Source organism: Centroberyx gerrardi, chromosome 6 (assembly GCF_048128805.1).
Source record: "Centroberyx gerrardi isolate f3 chromosome 6, fCenGer3.hap1.cur.20231027, whole genome shotgun sequence".
Lineage (NCBI taxonomy): Eukaryota > Metazoa > Chordata > Actinopteri > Beryciformes > Berycidae > Centroberyx > Centroberyx gerrardi.
In genome coordinates this window covers 14573160-14595336 of record NC_136002.1, presented here as the reverse complement: position 1 = coordinate 14595336, position 22177 = coordinate 14573160, and the positions used below count along the sequence as shown (strand labels likewise).

Here is a 22177-nt window from a genome sequence, read left to right as displayed (position 1 = left end):
ACCCATCCGATGAGTCAAAGGAACAGTGCTACTTCATTTTCAACAAATATATCATCAAAAAATGTAAAACAATTTTTATATGTTTTGTTTCATCTCGAGGCAAATTGATCATGGACTTTTCATTGTCATCACCTGACCTCTAACCTTCAATTTACATTGTATAAGAGGCGTGACTTACTCGAAGGGGCAGTATAGACTGACAACAGACAGACTGTAATAACCAATGAGTGATGGCTGTAGACCAAATTGGATGAGGGCGCTGTACTTGGGGAACCAATCAAAGGCGAGAGAAGGCGGGACACGTGCATCCGACGCCGCTTGCTGCCGGGGAAACGGAGTTCTGAGGTTGTACGGAATTGTGCCGGTGGACTAGAAACTCCCGCCATTTCGACAAGGAATTAACCTCTTGATTGATCAAGTTCACTTTTTCGTAAGAATCGCTAACCCTGTTATTCTGTTAACAAGGAGTACCGACTACGCGAAATGCCACGAAGACAATTCATTACGTGTGAATTGGCCTAGTTTGCAAAGACCTGGAGGTAGAGAGCGCGCCAGACCTGCTGAACCGAGCTTTTGCTTTGCCGCGAGTTTGATTTCGGTACAGCTTGCATCTCCTCATCTTCAACCCGGAGGAGCTAAAAGTTTCCCAACTATCCAGAGATACAACTTCAACTACTCCTTCTCATATCAAAGACATCGTGTACAACCAACATGACACCGTTACCGGAGAACACAAGAAGGATGCGATGAGGCTGGTGACAAGAAGTGCAGTGTTATTGTTTTGCAGCGAGGTAGCCAACCAGCCTGCTATTAGCTAGCTAGCTGCTACACGTTGAGTGCCGTACCGGGCCTGCCGGCGGTAACGTGGGACGTGCTAACGTTAGGTACCGACATTTCGGGACACTTGGATACATGCTAAGGTCATATTATTGTATTTTATATAACTAGTTTCTTGCTAGAAGCGTTAATTTTACAGTAGGCGTCAGTGCCATCTTGCATTTGCGATGGCACCGCTTTTGGGCCGGAAACCTTATCCGCTGGCTAAGCCGTTAGCCGAGCCACCAGGCCCGGGAGAGGAGGTCTACATCATCGAACACAGCAAGGAGGCCTTCAGGAACAAAGAGTATCCTTTACGTGATGTTGAAGCCCAGTCTCGCCGTATCGAACCAGCCGGCAAGCTTTCGAGCTGGTGTTGACTGTCTAGCTGCACTTACGTTAGCATAGCCACATGCACATCACTGGGGGGGTAGCTAATGTATCTTAGCCAGCGTGCTGGCTGGCATTTTCATTATTTGTGCATTGTTTCCCCGCATGGACACACTGTATAGGCTTGGATAGCAAGCTTGCTAGCTAACATTAGAGCTAACGAAGTCGCTGTATTTCACAGCCTAGCTAAATGGAAATATTTAGTTTAGCAAATGACACATTTCTCTTGCTTAACTAACTTGAGCGGGCTGCTAAAACGAGTTCTTGCTGCAGCTTTTATGGGTCCACTGTTAGCCACTGACGCTAGTAGGCGTAGCTAGCTAGCTGCTAGGTTAGGTATCCCATTTTGTGCCTCAGTCACAATAGCCCGTCTGCTTGCCGGGTGCAGCCATTGCTTGGCTGGGTAGAGTTAGCCAGCTAGCCCGCAAACCTCAATTACATTTGTTGGTTCGCTAACCAAGGGAGGGGAACAGCTAACTCAGCTGTTGACTGACTGGTTTTCTGTGCTAGAAATCGTCTAACACTACACACTTGTTAGGAAATTGTTATTATGAAAAGTTATCGTCAAACGTGACAGGTCCGTAACTATTTGCAAACTTGTGAAGCCGGTGTTGACAGCTTCAAGACGTGACAAACTAAGTGCTATTTGTTGCCTTTAGATCCGATGAAGATTGGACAAGTCATTATAATGTGTATTGGAGTAGGAATCGTGCAATGACAGCTAACTTGTTGACATGACGTTTCTTATCTACCTTTAACGGGTCAGTTTTATCGTCATTGCTTGAAGAGCTGCTAACCGAAGCGCAGGCCACAACCTTTCTCGCTCTCCCACAATACAGTAACATCGCAAATTTGCCCTGCTAAATGGAGAACTATTGTTCAATTGTTTGCTGGCTGTAGATTTATCAGAGGCAGCATAGTCAAACTTCTCCTAGTTCCCATCTAGCACACATGGAAGTTTGTTTACTTTTTACATATTTTACACAAATACCCTCCTTTCAGTTTAGGTGGACATTTCCAACCCCCCTCGCTTTTTTTGCTTCAAGTTTTCTATTGTCTTTGATCACATCCCTTGCACTCTTCTCTATTCTGATGTATATGTCCATGTAATTTGGTTTTGTTATGAGATTATCTAATATGTGCTTGTGTTGAAATTGCCCCTGTGCCTCGCCCTTTTAAATTATTGACATCAATTGGTACATCTTTCGTTAATAATGGATCAGGGGTATCTAGCTTCTGGCTGGTGAGCAGAAAGGCTAAAGAAAGGGACACATTATTTACATGGGGGATTACATGTAGTGAAGAATTCAGATTTGAATGGGGATTTTATGCTCTGTCCTGATCACATTCTTGAGTATTGCAATTTCCTTGATGAAATGACTACAGAGAATATGAGGCACGTCTGCAGAGGTACAGTGAGCGCATCTGGACATGCAAGAGCACTGGAAGCAACCAGCTCACACACAAGGAAGCATGGGAGGAGGAGCAAGAAGTCACCGAACTGTTAGTATTGAATCTGAAGTTTTTGTGTGTGCGTGTGTATGATGCCATCCGATTTGTTAAATAAGAACCAGCAGTCCACTCTCTAGTGATTACAGTCAGAGGTTTCAAAAATGCGGCAGTCTTTACAATAGCACAGTATAGGTACAGTGAGACATACACATAGGTAGATGGCAGTGTTCACATCCGATGGTCCAGCAAAGCTTTGTTATCTCATTTGTCTTTGAATACCCAAACAAGTGCTGGATACAAAGAAGCACTTGCCCAAAAATTCACACTTTTGGTCAGACACAAGCTCAGAGTACAGTAGCATCATGAAAGAGCACCGCTCTCTCTCTTGATGAAGGTCACAAAGCTTGTTGCTGTGCTTTGATTGGGCAAATCTGGTGCTCCTCCTCTTATTCTATTTAGAGGGTGTGTGATTGAGTCATCCTTGAATCTGGAATGGGCTGGAGAGAATACCTTTATCTTGCTCTGCGAAAGGAGAGGACAGAACTTAATGTGAATTAGACTCAATTGATTTTTTTCAGCACCGCAGACAGTCCACTTTCACCACCATCCAGGTTAATTATAGGTGCTGTCAGCGAGAGGAGGGCAAACCAGGCTACATGTGTGTCCAGGAGAGACCTCACAGGGTCACAGCATTACCCTGCCCTGCTCAAAAGCAGGGCAGGGTAATGCTCAGCTGCCCAGAGCCCAATCAGGCAGGATCATGAGCTGTATTTAAGCAATGTCTATTTATACCAGCCAAGAGATTTTGCTCCCTCTACTGGTCAGTCTCAACTCTTTGTTACGCTGTTATGCAATGCTCTGGTCCTCCTGTGATGAAAGCAGGGTCGGAGAAAATGGGCAACACCAACCTAGTGAATGGTGGATAATTCGGCTGTGATAGATATCCAGCCAGTGTAGCTGGCAGATCAAAGGGTTAAATTTCAACTGTTCCAACTCGGCTATCACAAACAATATAAAATAGGTTTAATAAAAATTACGGTCTACAGAAACCCAACCTGTGTGAAAGAAAACATCTCCTTGAATGGAAGTGGATCAACTAACTTTTTTTTTTTTTTACATTATTGAGTCGTTTGGCTAATACTGGCACATTTACAGTCAAGTTGAGCAGACAGCTAGTGAATTTTCACCTGCTGTCTTGGGCATGTTTTTAAACTACATCAAGACAATAAACACTGATTTTATACTATATAAAGTGAAGGACAGCATGATGAAGATGCAAAAGACAAGTAATACTGTACCCAAGTAGGTTGATAGACTAAATACTGTTTATCTTATGCACACGCAGACTCCAGGAGGAGTATCCCGAGTGGTTTGAGAAGCCGGTGCTGGAGATGGTCCACCACAACACAATATCTCTGGACAAACTGGTTGAAATGGCCTGGGTGGAGATCCTCACCAAGTATGCTGTGGGCGAAGAGTGCGACTTCCTGGTCAGTCTGACTTCTTGATGGACAGTAGATGTTGCTGCCATTCTTTTCATATACGTTTGAAATTGTCTTCATCCTGCAGAGACCTTGCATGTCCAAATTTGTTCTCCAAACCTAGCATCTCCCTGTTTTGATGGTTGTTATGTAACCTAGCATATGGGACATATGGTGTCCCCATGGGGGAATCAGAACCATAGCCATAGCAGTGTGATTGCTATGCTTCACCCATTGAGCTAAACATGACCACTATGTACAGGACATACAGGATGTTATGTTAAAGAAATGCATTCACACTTGATTTTATGAAATGACACTCAGTGGGAATTCCTCCTTCTGATACCTAAAGATCTTAATGTGATCATTACTGATCACGTCTTTTATAGTAAACTGTAAATAAATTTCCTTATCAACTCCCACTCCTATGTTCTCTTCAGGTGGGGAAGGATAAAAGTTTGCGAGCGAAGGTGGTGAAGATCCATCCCTTAGACAATCCAGAGGGTGAGACAGGGGAGAAGAAGCTGGAGGGAGCCTGCGACTCTCCGTCCAGTGACAAGGAGAATGCCAGCCAGGAGAACCAGAGGAAGGAACCTCCGCCCCGAGAGGAAGAGAGCCGGAGGGAAAGTCTCAGTGAGTACTAGTCAGTAGAAATTGACAACGGGGAAAAAAAAGGTTTTAGGCACATCCAAAATCTCTCCATGCGAGATGAATCTTTAAATCACTGTTTAAAATGCACTTTTATAGACTTGCTTTTATGTAATGTTTTTGATTTTGCCCCTTTTTTATTTTTAAACCTGTTCTTCTTAATGTTTGACAAATATTCTGTCTTTAAATATTTTTTTATACGAGAATCAATTTGTTTGATATCTACTGTTTTTTTTTTGTCCTATCAGGTGACCGAGCACGACGTTCGCCAAGGAAACTTCCCACCGTTATGAAAGAAGAGAGGAAGAAATGGGTGATGCCCAAATTCCTTCCTCATAAGTACGACGTGAAGCTGGTCAATGAGGATAAGGTTTGTTACCTCTTGTTAGCTCCCAGTAAATGGTGTTTAAACTTTATCCCCCAACCCCCAAAATCATCCCTATCAGCCCTGTACTATGTATGTATTTTTTTTTCCACATAAAACTTTCCTAGGAAGGAGCTCTTGGTACTAGGATTGCTAAACTGTTGTGTCTAATCGACTCTCCCATAGGTGATCAGCGATGTCCCAGTAGACAGCCTGTTCAGAAGCGAGCGTCCTCCAACCAAGGAGATCATGCGTTACTTCATCAGGCATTACGCTCTGAGGCTGGGCATGGGAGAGAGCGCCCCCTGGGTGGTCGAGGATGAACTCGTGAAAAAGTTCAACCTGCCCAGTAAATTCAGTGACTTCCTCCTTGATCCACACAAGGTAATTTACCAATTTGTTTTTTTTTAGTTTTTTTTATTTGTGACCAGAAGCTAGTATAAGTCACTCTGTCGGTCCCAAAAGTAAAAAAAAACAAAACAAAAACACTTTACTGCCCATGTGCCTTTGCGGGACACAGTTATAAAGACTCTGAGCCTGGTTGCATCACTTACTCGGTTGGTAAAGCATAGGTTTGCCACACCAGAGATACCAGGTTCTAATCCCAAGTGAGTCAATTTAGCACCAAGCTGGTCACAACTCATCACGAATTACGTGCTTGTTATTTCTTTTACTTGATTTAAAAACTGTTTCTGCTTGTCTAAAGTTTTTAGCTGAGAATCCCTCCACCAAGCGCAAGAGTTTAACGTCTCCTGAGGGTAAACCCAGCAAGAAGCTCAAGACCTCTGACACCCCAGGAGAGGAGTCGGGAAATGAGAAGGGAGAGAAGAAGAAGAAAAAGAAGAAAGACGCTCTCGCCATGCCCCTGAGTCCCACTATCTGGGGTCACATGCAGGTTAGCCAGCTTGCTTATGCAGTCTTATTGGAGTTATTACTCGGTTATGGGGTATCACTTAAAAGCCAAGCGATTTTAAAATTTTGCAAAATGGGTCAGATGAAGATGTAATTCCATGTGTTCTTTATTTCAGAAAATGAAAATGAATGGTTCCCCACTAAAGGTAAAGAATTCAGGAACCCCTAAGAAAGGAGAAGGCAAGAGCTCAGCCCCCTCTACCCCAAAATCAGGCAAGAAGTCGGGGGACAAAAAAGAAGGCAAGAAAGCTGGAAAGAGCAGCGACAAGAAGCTCAACTGCCTCAAAGCCTCTAAAAAGGACGGTAAAGCGGGTGCCAAGACGCCGAAGATGAAGCAAATGACTCTGCTGCACCTGGCTAAGAGCACCCCTGCTGGCAGCCCCAAGAAGAGAGCCCGCAGTACTGGTGCGGGTACACCTAAACTGGGGAAGCCCCTGCACCCCATGGCTCTCCACCTCCTTCGTTACTATAAGGAGAACAAGGGCAAAGAGGACAAAAAGAATGCCCTGTCCTCCCTCATCTCCAAGGCCGCCAAGACCTTGTCCCCAGACGACCGGGGCCGGCTGCCTGAGGAGCTCAAGGAGCTGGTGCAGAAACGCTGGGAGCTACTGGAGCAAAAGAAACGCTGGGCGGCCATGAGCGAAGAAGAGAGGCAGGAAGAGCTGAAGAAGAAGCGCGAGGAACTCAAAGAGAAGCTGCGAGAGAAGGCCAAGGAGAGGCGTGAGAAGGAAATGCTGGTTCGCCGCGAACAGTCGCGCCGCTACGAGGACCAGGAGATCGAAGGTGGCAAGAACCTGCCGACGTTCAGACTCGTAGACATGCCCGAGGGGCTGCCCAACGCCCTGTTTGGCGACGTGGCTATGGTAGTGGACTTCCTCAACTGCTACGCGGGGCTGCTGATGCCAGATGACCAGTACCCGATCACAGGAGTGGCTCTGATGGAGGCGCTGGCTGGGGAAAGGTCTGGCTTCCTCTACCTGAACCGCGTGCTGGTGGTGCTGCTCCAGACGCTGCTACAGGATGAGCTGGCGGAGGGCTACAGTGAGCTGGACATGCCCTTATCGGAGATCCCCCTCACCATGCACTCGGTGTCGGAGCTGGTGCGGTTGTGCCTGCGGCCGTGTGACGCTCACGGTGAAGAGAGCGGCCAGGACTCTGAGGACTGGGGGGCCCTGGGGGGCTTTGATGACGTGGTGACCAGCGAGTTCCTGGAGAGGCTGGAGACGGCCGAAGTGTTTGAGCTGAACCCCCTGGAGAAGGTCAGCCTGCTGGTGGCGCTGTGCCACCGCATCCTCATGACCTACTCGGTTGAAGACCACGTCGACGCGATGCAGCAACGGTCGGCTGAGCTGTGGAAGGAACGTCTGGCAACGCTCAAGGAGGTCAATGACCGCAAGAAGGCTGAGAAGAAGAGGCGTAAGGAGGAGATGGAGGGCAAAGGTAGGCGTGGGAATCACCAGAGAACTGCAGTTTATAATATAAAAGTGCATTAAATGTTGGGATTTTAATAGTGTGATTTACTGTTTTTTCCTCTGATTTGGCTGCACTAAAAAGCATACATAATACAAAAATAATACCCATAAAATGCCAAAACTTGTTATACTATTGAGTGAAATCGGGTATACATTTGAAATTAAGATGTTTGGACCATTATCCATTTTTAACAATACTAGTGAATACAAAAATCATCAAGGTATCTACCATTAACTGCCTCGAAATGCGCATGCAGGTATTGTCACTTGACACCAGTGTATTGAATTATTGCTATACTGTATCCATTGTTTTCCTGTCCCTAGTCAAAGAGGAGGGAGGCGCACCCAAAGGAGAGAAGAAGAAAGACGGGAGCGCAAAGAAGGAGAACAAGAAGGAGGTGAAGGTGGAGCCGGAGCCAGAACCGGAGGACATGATCAGCTCAGTGAAGAGCAGGCGGCTGATGGCCATGCAGGCGAAGAAGGAGAAGGAGGAGCAGGACAGACAGAACAAAGGTGAGTTTGGAGCAGTTCATTCATTTCAAAATGTGGATTTGAAATGTACTTCATTTACTCGTGATAGTGTGTTCTTGATTATGTTATTGGATGTGAGAGCCTTTATAGCAAAAGTTGTTCTACTTTTTGAATTTTTAAGAAAATGCAAACCCCTAACTGATTAAATTGGAAATTGATTGACACCAGTCATGCAGCACACATGTTAGGAATGCTGCAATTGTGAGATATTACTGATCTGATCTTTATTGCAAGTAAATATACATTTCTTGTCATCATGTGTTATAAATAAAAATCGGTATCCATCACCCGTATGTGTTCATGTGTTATTTCCTCTTTTTCCCCTCAGAGCGCATGGAGAAGGAGGCAGAAGAGGAGCGAATCCGTAGGCAGAAGGCCTCCGCAGAAAGGGCCTTCCAGGACGGTATAACCAAAGCCAAACTTGTCCTGCGCAGGGCGCCACTGGGCACTGACAGGAATCATAACAGGTCAGAATCGCACACAAACAGTCTTACCCATCCAAACCCTGAGTCTTACTGATTCAGGGTTGGGATGCTTGGCAAACTTGTTTTCATCCAGTGGAGTTCAATTGATTTCACTGATCGATGACATACATTGAAGTTGCATGTGTTTTTTTTAAGACAACTCAAAAGGTGACTAACAAAATTGATTGCTTTGAATGTGTTGAAAAATGTTTGGATTTTTTGAGGGAAAGTATGCTTTTCCACTGGCCAGAACCACAAAGGCTTTGTCCCTTCTGTATGTTAAATGCTGAATGTACTACTGCAATATATACACCAACGTATTGTGCTATTGCAAGTGAACATTATATCTTGAATTGATGCAGTGCCTCACAAAATTGCTAAGCACTCATTGCTAATGAGATGAAATATGTATGAGATCAAATATATGTAAGAAAATGTAAATACTTTGAATAGCTTTAGTAGATTTTTAACCTTGGTGTGTTTTGTTGTTTTTTGTCAGGTACTGGCTCTTCTCTGACGTGGTTCCTGGTCTGTACATTGAGAAGGGCTGGGTGCATGAAAGCATCGACTACAACTACACCCCTCCACCTGAGGAGAAACCAGCAGAGGAGAAACCAGTAGAGGACAAACCAGCAGAGGACAAACCAGCAGAGGCTGAGGTAGAAGAGGATGAGGATGGTGAGTCTGCCACTACACCTGACAAGACAAAGTCTGCTAACACTTATACAGATATTACTTACATTGTGACCAAAACATGTCACGTTGTACAAATTCTGTGTCCGTGCCTCTTTGACAAATTGAATTAGTTCAGAAAATAGCTTCCAGGGTGCATGTTTTCACTTAATTCTTTCATCACAGCGAATTTAATGTCTCTTCTTAATGGAGTACTTCTCTACTCCATTCAGTCCAGCTTTTCTACTCTACTTAATGGACTTTTATGCATTTTTCCTATTTTCCTCACCCATTTTCAGATTCATGGCTTTTGCTGATTGTCCTTTTTGTTTAATGCTGTCTTGTCTCTTCTAATTGGTAAATGTACAATTGTACTTTTGTTATGAAAAGCAAGGGGTTTTTGTTTTTTTGGTATTTGGACACAGTGCATTTTCTTCTTCTTTTTTCTTCCTATGAATCCTAGAGTAGTGAAACTTTGAGATGGATGGCTATTTTCTTTTTGAGTCTTTAGTAATTATGATCTATGTTTTAGGAGCTGAGAAGGATGATGGCAGCACAGATGGTGCTATGAGTGAGGTAGCCCAGCAGGGAGCAGCAGCAGACGTCTGCATAGAGACCACTGTTCCCAAACAGGGACAAAACCTCTGGTAAGAGCATAGCATGGTCAGCTGGTGTATGGCAACGACTGCTTTTTGTTTTGGCTGTTTTTCTTTTTCTCCCAACCTTCCCTAAAATGGAAGCATTTTAATGGTTTTCCAATTGTCACATGGAGAACAATAAGTTTTCATGATGCAAAACTAGCAAAGCAGGTGATGTGTACAACAAAATGGCATTTGGAGTAGACTGCTATTCACAATTTTTGTTTAAAATCCAATTACAATTGATGATTGACACGAACAGACACAACAATTCTAATCATCCTGCCTCTCTGTGATTACAGGTTTGTATGCGACACCCAAGCAGATCTAGAGGAGCTGGTGGAGAACCTTCATCCTCAGGGGGTCAGAGAGAGTGAACTGAAGGCAAAGATACAAAGCAGGTAAAAGCGTGCATTCGTACTCACTGAGACAGATTACTTGATCATAACAAGATGAAAATGAGATGAAATTTGGGCTGTTGAACTGGCATTTCAGACATTCACAGTTCAACCAGGACCTAATAATAATCCTGCAGTCACTTAGCGACTTTGGCAGACTAGAGGGATCTAGACGTAGATGCTTGCTCTGCTGCAAAGCTTAAAAACGTACAGGCAATAAAAATATATGAAGCTCAATGCAAAGCTAAGGTTCTGAGCCCATCCCTGTTGCAGGTACCAGGACATCCTCCACTCCATCCATTTGTGCCGCAAGGGCAAGATGGGCCTCAGGACCTGTGACGGCCACCAGGAGCTGGTCAGATACCTGCGCAGTGACATACAGGAAGTCGCCTCCCGACTCCAGAAGGGAGGCCTTGGATACCTGGATGACAACACGGACATCGAAAATCAGGTGATTGGTTTTGTCTGTTCATGTCCAGTTGGTAAGGGAATTTTGTGTATTCGTCTGACCTCTCAACCCTATATTATATACAGCTGACGCTGAGAAGTCTTTGATGTCTTTATTCGGATTTGTCAAAGGCTTTGATACATTTGTGATTTTTCATAATACAGACACTGAGAAATGTGAGTTTTTTTGTTCATGTAGCGAGTCTTTATTGTGGACAAAACTTCAAATGCTTACTGGAATAAGTCCAACATCTGTGAGAGCCTGTAACCAGGATAATACATAAAACTGACTCTTTTATGTGTGTGTGTGTTTGTCCCTTCTCCCTACACAGGTGTCTGAGATGGAGAGCTTGAAAGAATTTGGAGAGTGCATCATCACCATCCAGGCCTGTGTAATCAAGAAGTTCCTGCAGGGATTCATGGCCCCTAAGCAGAAGAAGAAAAAGAAGCACGGAGGGGAAGAGAACAGCAAGGCTGAGGAGGTGGATGAGGAGAAGAAACTGGCGGAGGAGGCCAGGGTAAGAAGAGATGCGAGTTAAATTGTTTTGGGTTTAAGTATGTGTCTCTCACAGTACCCTAACCCTGACCCAAGAAACAGGGGCCTTCAAAAGTTAATTTAACTGCTCTGTCATGTATTATTCTTCTTCCCTTTAATAGTATAAATCAAGGTTTTACCAAAACTAACAGATTAGACCTTATTAAAACAATTTAATAGATTTAGATTGAATTGTAAATACTTAGAACCGTGCTGCCGGACATAGCAGTTATTTTCTTGTCACAATATTGCACTGCGTGTTGTCATTTCTGCAAAAATGATGGCCATCTTGTTTGTAGCAGATAAATTGTCAAGCCTGTCCGGTTAAATAAAACCCTAACCCCTTGTGGTATTCACTGTTAAGTATTTGAATATCAATTGAAAATACTTTGCTGTTACTAGGGCTGGGTGATATGGCCTAAAAATAAATCTCAGATTTTTTTCACACCTACACCCGGTTTACAATTTTAATCAGTTTTTTTTTTAAACAAACTAAAAAAAGACAAAGGCATTATTCAGATGTTTTGTTTTTATTTTAACAATATCTACAAACAAGATGTTTAAGAATAGAAAACAAACACTTCTTGAAGGCTCTTTTGTGCAAAAAGACATAAAGGAAGTGGCTTAGAACTGGAATTGGAGTGCTGCTCAGTGGCTCCTAGTAGTTAGTATGGGTAAAAGTGCAAAGGATGAATTTCCCCATGGGGATCAATAAAGTGAAAACCTAACTTTAAAAATAAAAAAAATGATGCCGCTAATGTTACCTGCTTTATGGCAGGCGTTTGGGGGCTGCCGCTAGGTTGTGCATGTCGCAGTCCCATACACTTCTCTACTCGGCTGCTGCCTTTAGTTGCCACAGACTTTAGACAAACTTTACAACGGACAGTGGTTTGCTCGATGTTGGACGTTGCAAGACCGAACCACTTCCAAATGACTGAGGAGACGCTGCCTTTTTTGGAAACGAGCTCCTCACTTGTAGAAGCGTGTGCTGCCATCTTGATACTGTGTTTGTGTCTGAGGGGTAACCTCGGTGGTCGTTGTAATCAACTGCGGAAGCTCAGGGAAGCGGTGGGGCTTGATTGACAGAGAGCAGTTCCGTGCCGTATTTACCCAGGTTAAAGTGAAACTCGATTTTCATTTTTACACATCGTCCTAAACCAAAATTCAAATTAATTGATAAAACCGATTTATCGCCCAGCCCTAGCTGTTACTGATGACTTACTTGACCCTTCTGAATTGTCCTGCTACATTAAACCCCACCCATCTGAGGGTCCATGCAGGTTAAAACGGCCCAAAGAATTACATGCAATTACAGTCTTATCAGGTCTGTGTTATGCTGTTGCTTTGCACAAGGTGCCATTCTCTGTAGCTTCTGTATAATGAGTGGTCCATTGACTTTCTCCATGTTGAGTTCCACTGAGCTAAAGAAGTCTGGCGCTCCTCTTCCCAGGTGGCTACGGCAGTTGAGAAGTGGAAGACGGCGATCCGAGAGGCCCAGACCTTTTCCCGCATGCATGTGCTGCTTGGTATGTTGGACGCCTGCATCAAGTGGGACATGTCTGCCGAGAACGCTCGCTGCAAAGTCTGCCGCAGGAAAGGTAAGGGTGTTAGAGATTTGCTGTAAATAAAATGTGCATGATGGATTGTGTGCCGAAATGTAGAGACTTTTGCTTTCATTAGCACAGTAAGAGTTCTGTTATAACATGGCCTCCTGTTTTTGAATCGGTGACTGTATTTACATGCAGTTCAGAAACCAACAACAGGAAAAATCAGCTCTGATTCTAAATTAAAATGACCTCAAAACACCTCAACAGAAGTAGCGTACCAACACTGGCCCTGTCTGAAAAAGCCATGGTTTCTTCTTTTTCCTCTCAGCTAAACAGTTAGTACAATATTCATGTCTGACTTCTTTTCTAACAGGTTTGGTAGATTGAGTTGTGGCCTGCATGTAAATCTAGTCATTGGATCAGTCCCGCCTGCCCATTGATTGAAGCGGTGCCATACCAAACCCCACCAGTAGGCAGCAGTAGAAAACCATTTTCTGACACCACTGGGGTGTTTTGAAGTGCCTCAAGACAAAGTTCATCCTCTGCCATTGCAAGTTAATGGGGCAGAAATGCCCACTGTACCGAGAGGAAACCCAGCCTGTTCCAGCCTGCTGACCTGTTGTCTTCTGCTCCCTGTCTAGCGCCAGAGCAGAGCCTCTCTGTGCTGCAGCTGACGGAGATTAGGCCCAGATCCAGACCGGGCTGCAGCAGCAGGCTTAGGGCAGAACAGGCTATTAGTGTCAGGCAGGTCTACATTCAGTGCCGGCAGCTCCGGAGTCCAACAGGTGAACTTGTAGTGATAAGATGAGGATAAAGGCTTAGCCACTTGCCCAGCAACACAGATACACCGGGAAAAGTATTTAAGAAGTTGGGTTAGTCTCCAAAAGTAATGTCACCCAAACATTTGCCCTGCGTATCATGACCTCTTGACCTTTTGTTGGAGTGTAGACTAGGACAAGTAAGACTGTGGGAGAACAAGGATGTGGGTGCTAGGATACTGAATAAATCCTATGGAGTTGCATGAATCTCAAAAGTTTCCAGTGCCTGATGTTGTAAAAGTTTACTGAAACGGCTACAACGGTAATTTCTCCTGTAACTCAATTTCACGATATGTATTGATCTCTTCCAGGTGACGATGAGAAGCTTATCCTGTGTGATGAATGCAACAAGGCCTTCCACCTGTTCTGCCTGCGCCCGGCCCTGTACCGCATCCCCGCCGGGGAGTGGCTGTGCCCGGCCTGCCAGCCCGCTGTGGCCAGGCGTTGTTCCCGTGCGAGGTAACCGTCCGCCTCACTGAGTGGAGTGTGTGCATCTGAGGCTGTCGTTTTCCTCCATTTTCTGTATGCTGCTCTAGTACACTGGGACTGCGCTGCACTTCACCTCACGTCTGTCAAATGTTTTGAAGTAGGATTGAATAGGTTTTTGTTACACATAATACACGTATCTCTCTTTTCTTTCTTTTTATTAAACAATCAGTTATAAATGGAACAACAAGAGTCCACGGGGAATGTATTTTCTGTCTTGTATCAACCCGACACAACAAACCCATACACGAGCTGGCCATAAGAAAAATACACATATCTCTCAAATGACTGCTTGACAGGCTATTCCTTGTATGTTGTCACAACTAAAAAGAGAACAGTTTGAATTTTACAAATGATCCCTCTCAAAGAAAGACATTTACAGTGACTGTCTGTGTGCACACCCATAATAGTGTTTCAAATCTTGGGCTGAACAGATGAAAAACAAAGGCAACTCTTTTCTGTTGAGGAACTTGACACCTTATTTACCATTACACCTGTGGGCCCAAGGAAAAGTTGGTTAGACTGCTGTCATGGCAGCCGCTATTGAGCTCCAAACACATACAGAACCTCGCTGTTAGGTTGAATTTAAGGCCCTGACACACCAGGCCGACGGTCGGCCGTCGGCCAATGTCGGGCCGTCGGTAAGCGTGTGTGTCCCTAGTTTTTGCGGTGTGTCCCGCACCGTCGGCACTAGTCGGACCCCTGTCGGCGTCTTTTCGGCCGATTGAGCATGTTGAATCGGCGGCGGAGCCCGTCGGTGAGAGAGATCACTCTGATTGGTATTTCATGTTTTGCATCTTGATGATTGGACTGATAAATTCCTTCAACATGTGGAACTGAACAGGAAAGAGCCGAGCGAAATTTTTTTAAATCGGAGGTTTCATTTATCTCCAGCTCTCGACACAGGTTCGGGAAAGCCCCTTGAGCCTGTCGCTGGAGTAGGCTATCCATGATTTCACCCATTTAGTGCGGTTTCTCCTTATTTTTCGCCTCCGCCTCTTCCTTTTTTCTTCCACAACCAAAAGACCAAGAGCTGACAACGCCAGTGCCATTTGCAACTTCTTATCAGACATATTGTATGGAGAGTTATTTCCCCTCATGCAGGCGCAGAACGTACGTGCTAGTTGGCCATTGGCTGTAGTCTTTGCGGTGTGTTCAAGTGCAACTTTTTGGACCAGACACAGGCGATGTGAGGCGACGCAACAGTCGGCCTTTGTCACCGCTGGTTCTTTGACGTCGGTTTGGTGTGTCAGGGCCTTTAGGCCTAAATGGATCTGGACAACTCTGGACAAAAAAGGTACCATCAAAAAGCAGCACATAGTGTCTTATGTGCTGCTTTTTGATGTTTTGATACCTTTTTGAAGGATCTGGGGGAAAAAAAAAATGTCGACTAATAAAACCTACCCACGACTGCTTTAATAACAGATCATATTCTGTCGTCAGTAGTAACGTGAAATCCCTTTTTAAATGACAACCTCTCTGCGTTACAGGAACTATAACGAAGACACTGATGAAGAAGATGATGAGGATGATTCCGAAGATGAGGATTCTGATGAGGAAGATGAAGAGGATGAGGAGGAGAATGACTACACGGCCATGGGGCACAGCTGTGAGTATCAGTGGAGGAAGTCATTAAGTCTAGGTTTCACAAAACTGTCTCAGCAAGCGTAATCTTGAATCCATTTAAAGCCAACTGGTTATGGATGATCTTGATGAGTGCACTGTATGTAGTATTCTAGATAATGGTTCACAATGAAGGACTTAACCAGGATAAGCTTTTAGTGTATATATCTCCATACCCATATTACTATGTCCCTGCATACATCAGTAAAAATAATATTTCGAATATGGAAATGAAAATGGAAGCTGCAGACCATAAAAATAGACAAACTGGATAAGATGGATAAATGCCTCACCATCCAAGTAAAATTTGGACTCATCCCAGCTGTCGTTGGGATATGATCCTATCCAGGTTATTGTGTATGCACCCACTCAAAATTGGGATCCTTCTGCCATCCTTTAATAATGTTAGAATATTAGGTACTGAACTATCATTTGCTTTTGCTTGATGTCTTCTGCAGCCTTAAGTGCCACTTTGCATCCTTCCCAGCAAACATTTGTTTAATTGATATGTAGACACAAAATGGTACAAGTGAAAGCGATTGCGAGTACTTTTGTATGTTCATTGTAGACACACATCTCATTTGGCTAATATTACCATGGGCTGGAAGGGGCCTGGCTGTTTCTCTGTAGTCTGTTAATCAAGTTTTATTTAAGTCTCTATAGTGCAATTAGCACAAATTTGTCTGCAGTTTCTTTCATAATAAAAGCCATGGCATGAAATAGAGTTTTAGCCATCAGCCATAACTGGGGTGGGATTTTCCAGAAGCATCCTAATGCTAAGGACATTGTAGTTATTTTGTGGGCTGGTGGATAAAGATAAGATAAATGTTTAAGAGCTGAGATGCTTTTTGGGAAACGGGGCCCGGGTGCTGAGGGTTTGGAATGGGAGGAATGCTGAGGGGGAAATTCGGCCCCTGTCCTCTCCCCGTCTCCATTGTCTCTGTGTTGTTGTGTAGCGCTGCTCGGGCCCGGACCCCGCTTTGATGTTACAGCCTCTCAGTCCGGCTTGACTGAGAGTATGTGGCAGGGTGATCCCTCTGTGAGTTCAGGCCCGCATGTCAAGGTAGCGACGGGCTATTGTGTTAGACCCCTGAAACTAAAGCTTTGTGACATTTATTTTTGCCCCTTCATCCATCCCTCCCAAATCTCTGCCAAAAGAACATCGTTTGAGGAGCTCTTCATTGCTTGTTTTGTGTTTTTATCCTCTTGCATTTCAAGGTCACAAGGCATTTCCCTTGTAAAGATGTGCATACTCATCACAGGGCCAACTTGCTCGACAGACCAAGAAAAAATGTTTGTGGAGAGCGATTTTTCATTTATCCACTGTAGAAAATGGTTAACTATCAGGATCTGCTTTTCATATTACAAGTGATGCTTTTATAGATGTTGTTCACAGACCTCAGTAACTGGAGGATTCAAAATTCAGCCACTGAATGATAGTTATTCTGCTTAAAGGGCTGGTGGAACAGAAACTTATCAGACACAACCAGTAATTATCAGCATGTGTATTGCACTAATTTCCCCTCTTGATATAGTCCTTAATGTTGTGACAAGTCTATTAGGCAAGTGGCTCGCTACCAGTCATGCTCCCGGTTGTATTAAGCCAAAGGATTGTTTAGATGGACACAAAATGGCTGCTGTAGAAGGTCATTATCACAGCAAATGAAAGCAGAAGGAGAGACTTGCCATGGAACATTGCCTGACAACATTCAATCACAATTAAAAGTAAACAACTTATAGCCTGACATCGGACCAGTGTCATACAGGTAACATTTGTCTTGTAAAATCACCAATTAAAACCACTGGCCACTGTGTACAATGGATAAGTTAATTTCCAGCCCAGGTTGGAATATAGCGAATACAAATCTGGTCCCAGTGCCGGCCCCAGTGTTGCCAAATGTCTGCATTGTTCTCATGGAAACATGATTACTTTGTCATTGTTGTCTAGACCTTAATAATTTCTAGATTATGCATGGGGCACAAAGATCTTACGGGTTTAGGGTTAGGGTTAGGGTTAGGGTTAGGGTTAGGGTTAAGTTCTCCTGATCTTTGTTTTCACCGCAAACTAATGTCCTATAGGTTGTAGGGCATGAGTGACTTCAGTCAATTTCAGTTAAGCACAGCCTGACACAGTTACACATGATTAATTGAGTTTTTTTGAAGGTATTTTCAATTTCAGTGTTTCATTGTCATACATCAGATGCTCCTGAATTTTGTTCCTGTGCTCTTACAGTTTTCAGTTTCAGGGAGCACATGAGCTGCTTAGAAAACCCTTCCAAAGAGATATTGTTTTTTCTGCTTTTCATGATCCTGCTGTCTGTTTTTCTTCTTGTTCTGATCACCTCTCTAATTATTGCTCTACAGTGAGACCAAGGAAGAAAAACAAGCAGTCTTCATCGCGCCCCAAAGGCTCAAAGAGCAAATCCAAGAAGCAGTCGCCTTCTAGTGGTCGGAGTAGCAAGCAGAGGACCGGCCCCAGCAGCCCCGCAGACATTGATGAACTGGTAAGAAAACACGTGCACGCTCTCTCACATGCACACAGGCATCGCTAAACATGTCAGCACATTCCACTGACGCCTTTTCCTTCCCAGAGCTCCTAAATGCCTAAGTGTTAACTTGACCGTTACTCTAAAAGAGTCCAGTGTCAAAGTGAAGATTCCTCGTTGTTCTGTTTGTGAGGATGTGAACCTGGTCCTCACAAGGATAGAAGTACAAGAACACACATAGCAGTTATAGTATTTGAGATATAGAATACCTCCTGTCCTCATATAGGAAACCTACTGGCACTTGTGATCTAAAAATCATAGATTGTGAACATATAGACAGAGGCAGACATTTCTGTACCTGTGTTGTCTGCTAATTGTCGGTTGTGTGTGTTGTTTGTGCAGGTGCGGCAGAGCTCCCGGACAGGAGTGCGCAGGCAGGCGCTGGAGCTGGAGAGGTGTGAGGAAATCCTTCAGAAACTGATTAAATTCCGCTACAGCTGGCCTTTCAGGTGAACACAGAACTTGCTCTGTCTGTATGTTTGTATTTACACTCGGTATCCAGTTTATTAAGTACACCTTATGAGTACCAGGTAGGACCCCTTTTGGCTCCACCAACCATCATATCACGTCCAAAGAGGCTAGCTGTCTGTCTAGTACAGTACCTGAACCTCTGCATGCCTTGTGCATGCTTTATACTTTATGCTTGATTTATACCTAACTCACTGTCTGGAGGAGCCAGCTGTTTGCATAAATGGGCAGGTGTCCCTAAATAAACTGGATACTGAGTGTATATGTGGTTTGGTCTGTATCACACTTCTCTAACTGGTTTGAAACCCACATGATGAGCAGTATGTTTTAATGAGACTAAATGAATCGCCACATTTTACCTCATAGCAAACATTACTATAATGATTAGGCAAGAGTTTTCAAAGACTAGGATATAGAAGTGGTAGATAAAGATATATCTAATAATAATAATAATAACCCTGGAGAAAATGCTTATTATGCCAACTTTGTTGTTTGCCACGTGAGGTAGGTTGGGTTAAATCTAATTGGTGCTTTTTAGTCTAAAAACATGTATTCACAATATTGCTATTTCAAAAATAATGTCTGGGTGGTGAGAGATGATGTTTTGCAGGTGTGGAACTCGGTTAGAAAATTATACGATTCTTGATCTATATTCCATTGTGGCCTTCGCCTCATCCTCTCCTCCTCTTACAGAGAGCCTGTGTCCTCAGAGGAGGCAGAGGACTATCTGGACATCATCTCCACCCCCATGGATTTCCAGACGATGCTGGGCAAGTTAAACCAAGGCTCCTACCGCCACGCCCAGGACTTCCTGGAGGACATGAAGTTGGTCTTCTCCAACGCCGAGGAGTACAACCAGGAGGGCAGCCCCGTGCTCTCCTGCATGACCAAGACGGAGCAGAGCTTCACCGAGCTGCTCCAAAAGCTGCTGCCTGGCCTCAGCTACCTCCGCCGCCGCTCACGCAAACGCGTCAGCCGGGCCCCTGCAACCTCTGAGGAAGAAGAGGAGGAGGAGGAAGAAGAAGAAGAGGAGGAGCAGCAGCAGAAGGTGAAGAAGATGCAGAACGGCAAGTCGAGCCGGCCGAGGAGAGAGGCGGCGGAGCGGGAAAGGAAAACCAGACATGGCAGGGGACAGGAGGATGAGGAGAGCGAGAGTGAGGACGAGGAAGAAGAGGAGGATGAGGGTAATGGCAGGAGGAGGAGCAAGCGGACCTCCGGCAAGAGGGATTACAGGGAGCAGGAAAGCGATGGAGAGCGGGACACGCGGAGAACTCGGCAGCGGGGGGCCCGGAGGGATGCTGGGGGGGGGAGCAGCGATGAGGACAACTCCGATCTGCGACATTCCAAGAGGCAGAAACGCTCGTGAAGTCCAGGGTGCTTTGTTGTTTTGTTGCCTCCCTTTTCTTTTAATTTCTGTCCCGCTCTTCTAAAAATGATCAAGAACACCCCCCCATATCCTCCTCCCACAAATGAGACTTAATACTCAGATGGAGTCTTTTTGTGTTTTGGAATTTATGTTCGTATTTTGAAAAACAAACAAATGAAAAGAAAACTGATTTATATTTGTAACATGTTTAATATTGGTGAAGTTTTTTTCAACCAAGAAAAATGAGGTAATGGAGATGTCCTAAAAGCTCTTAAGAGACTTAAATTTGAATTTCAGTCCAAAGTCAATAACCTCACACCATGTTAGTCTTTATAAAGTGTAATTTGACTCAATTTGCCGGAAGGGTTGAGCTGGTAAATAATAATCCAGGAGAATGTTGTCATGTGAACTGTTATCTTCTGCTTTATATTTGCTCTACGTGACCCTGAAACACGAGTCTACAGTGTTATCAGAGGTCTGTCTATCTTCCCTCAGGCCACACAAACCAGTCCAGCCATCACTTGACTTGCAAAATAGAGAATTGTAGCCGTAAAACGTCTGTCCCGCCCATATCTGTGATATGATTCGTAGTGTGATCAGTGACTTAAAGTACTTTTTTGTTGCTTAAACCCTCTGCAGCCTGAGGTTTCTGTCCTGGTTTTATAAAAAGAATGCAGATGGCTGACATTAATCCGTTTCCTGTCCCCATTGCTCTTATCACTAAGCATCTTATCACCAAGATCACTAGAACATTGTTCTAATGCAAATCTATGGACAAACTTGATTAAATTTTACTCGTCCCGTAGCCCAAGGCTATGTTTTTTCAGCCCAGGTTAGTACAAATTTGTCACAAACCAGAATTTTATTATGGGGTTAGAGATGATACAACTAGACTCATCAGGTTAGTGCTGAAAATTGAGTTTCATCCTGGATCTTGGTGCCAAGAAGTCTAAGACTTCAAGAACAGAGATCCTGTTCTTGAAGTCTCACTCTTGGTCTAGAGCTGACTAACCTTTCGCCTCTATGGGATTGGAAGGATTGGTACCACAATACTCTGTCAGTTTGCACTCCCCTATAAAAAAGTGCACCACTTAATGCCAACCGCTGCAGGACCAGGCTTTATTCTATTGAAATGATGTGCATAAACATTTGTAACCAGTGTTTAAAACAACAAATGTTATGTTTGTTGAGAAAATGGGCATTTTGAAATTGTTCTGAACCTTTTGCACATTTTATTTGATATTGTATATGATACTTGTTAGTTTGTCTAAATAGCATCCTACAGATTTGCGAGGTCCAACCAAGGCTGTCCCAGTCAGCGCAGAGAACACGTGTCACAATCCTTTGCTTTTCATTTATCACAGCTCCCATCTGTACATTTGCAACAAACATTTTGTGTCCCTCACATTCAGTTAAATTCAGTTGGAGAGACAGAAAGACACGGGTGAAACCGAACCCCTTGGGGGCGAGACCCCAAATGAGGTCAGTTGACTAATTCCCAGCATATGTCCTGTCAGTGTCACCAGGTGGTGCTCTATTCCTGCACTCTGAATACCTTTTTCCAAAGGTCTCACAGCAATCCAGTGGCCTCAACTCAGACTGTGAAGTGATTGCAGAACTGGGGAGCTTCACAGCGCTGGTCAGTTCTGGCTTGGAGTTCGTCAAGTCGTTCAGTAACCAGCAAGCTTCTTTTCTATTCTAAAAATAAATTTGACAGAAAAACTGCAGCAGCAAGTACATTTTTCAATCAGATGGGCACAATTCCCATCAAACAAATACCTTTTTGACACACTTTTGAATGTCAAGATTTTTTTTTTTTTTTTTTTGGGTGGGGTGGGTGGGGGGTAGCAGCAATGTATATACTGATTAGGCAGTGGTTTACAAATATTGGTTTCCCCTGTTCTGACTGTACTGTGCTGTGCTGTTTTCCTACGTGTTTTTCTAGTGCTGGTGTCATCGAGCCTTTTCTGATTTCAGTTGGATTTAATTTGGCCACTGCATTTATTTTTTATTTTATTTTTTTTTGTAAGTGCATCAGAATGCTTTTTGTTTTCGTTCACCTCTGTACATGACATAATTGAGAATTCATCATTGGCTGTTAAA

General features: G+C 44.1%; 1 protein-coding gene across 1 annotated transcript; it reads left to right on the top strand.

Annotated features, from left to right (window-relative positions):
- The first annotated feature begins 357 nt into the window (after positions 1 to 357).
- On the top strand, positions 358 to 21897 carry baz1b (bromodomain adjacent to zinc finger domain, 1B). Its single transcript, XM_071925451.2, has 21 exons — positions 358 to 1123; positions 2593 to 2709; positions 4004 to 4148; positions 4580 to 4772; positions 5036 to 5157; positions 5338 to 5535; positions 5858 to 6046; positions 6180 to 7503; positions 7860 to 8048; positions 8395 to 8533; positions 9030 to 9208; positions 9735 to 9849; positions 10143 to 10241; positions 10512 to 10689; positions 11018 to 11203; positions 12671 to 12818; positions 13897 to 14044; positions 15562 to 15680; positions 18059 to 18198; positions 18583 to 18689; positions 19402 to 21897. Exons 1-21 carry the CDS (start codon positions 1005 to 1007, stop codon positions 20072 to 20074), a joined length of 4827 nt encoding a protein of 1608 aa, XP_071781552.2. The 5' UTR covers positions 358 to 1004; the 3' UTR covers positions 20075 to 21897.
- Positions 21898 to 22177: the final 280 nt, after the last annotated feature.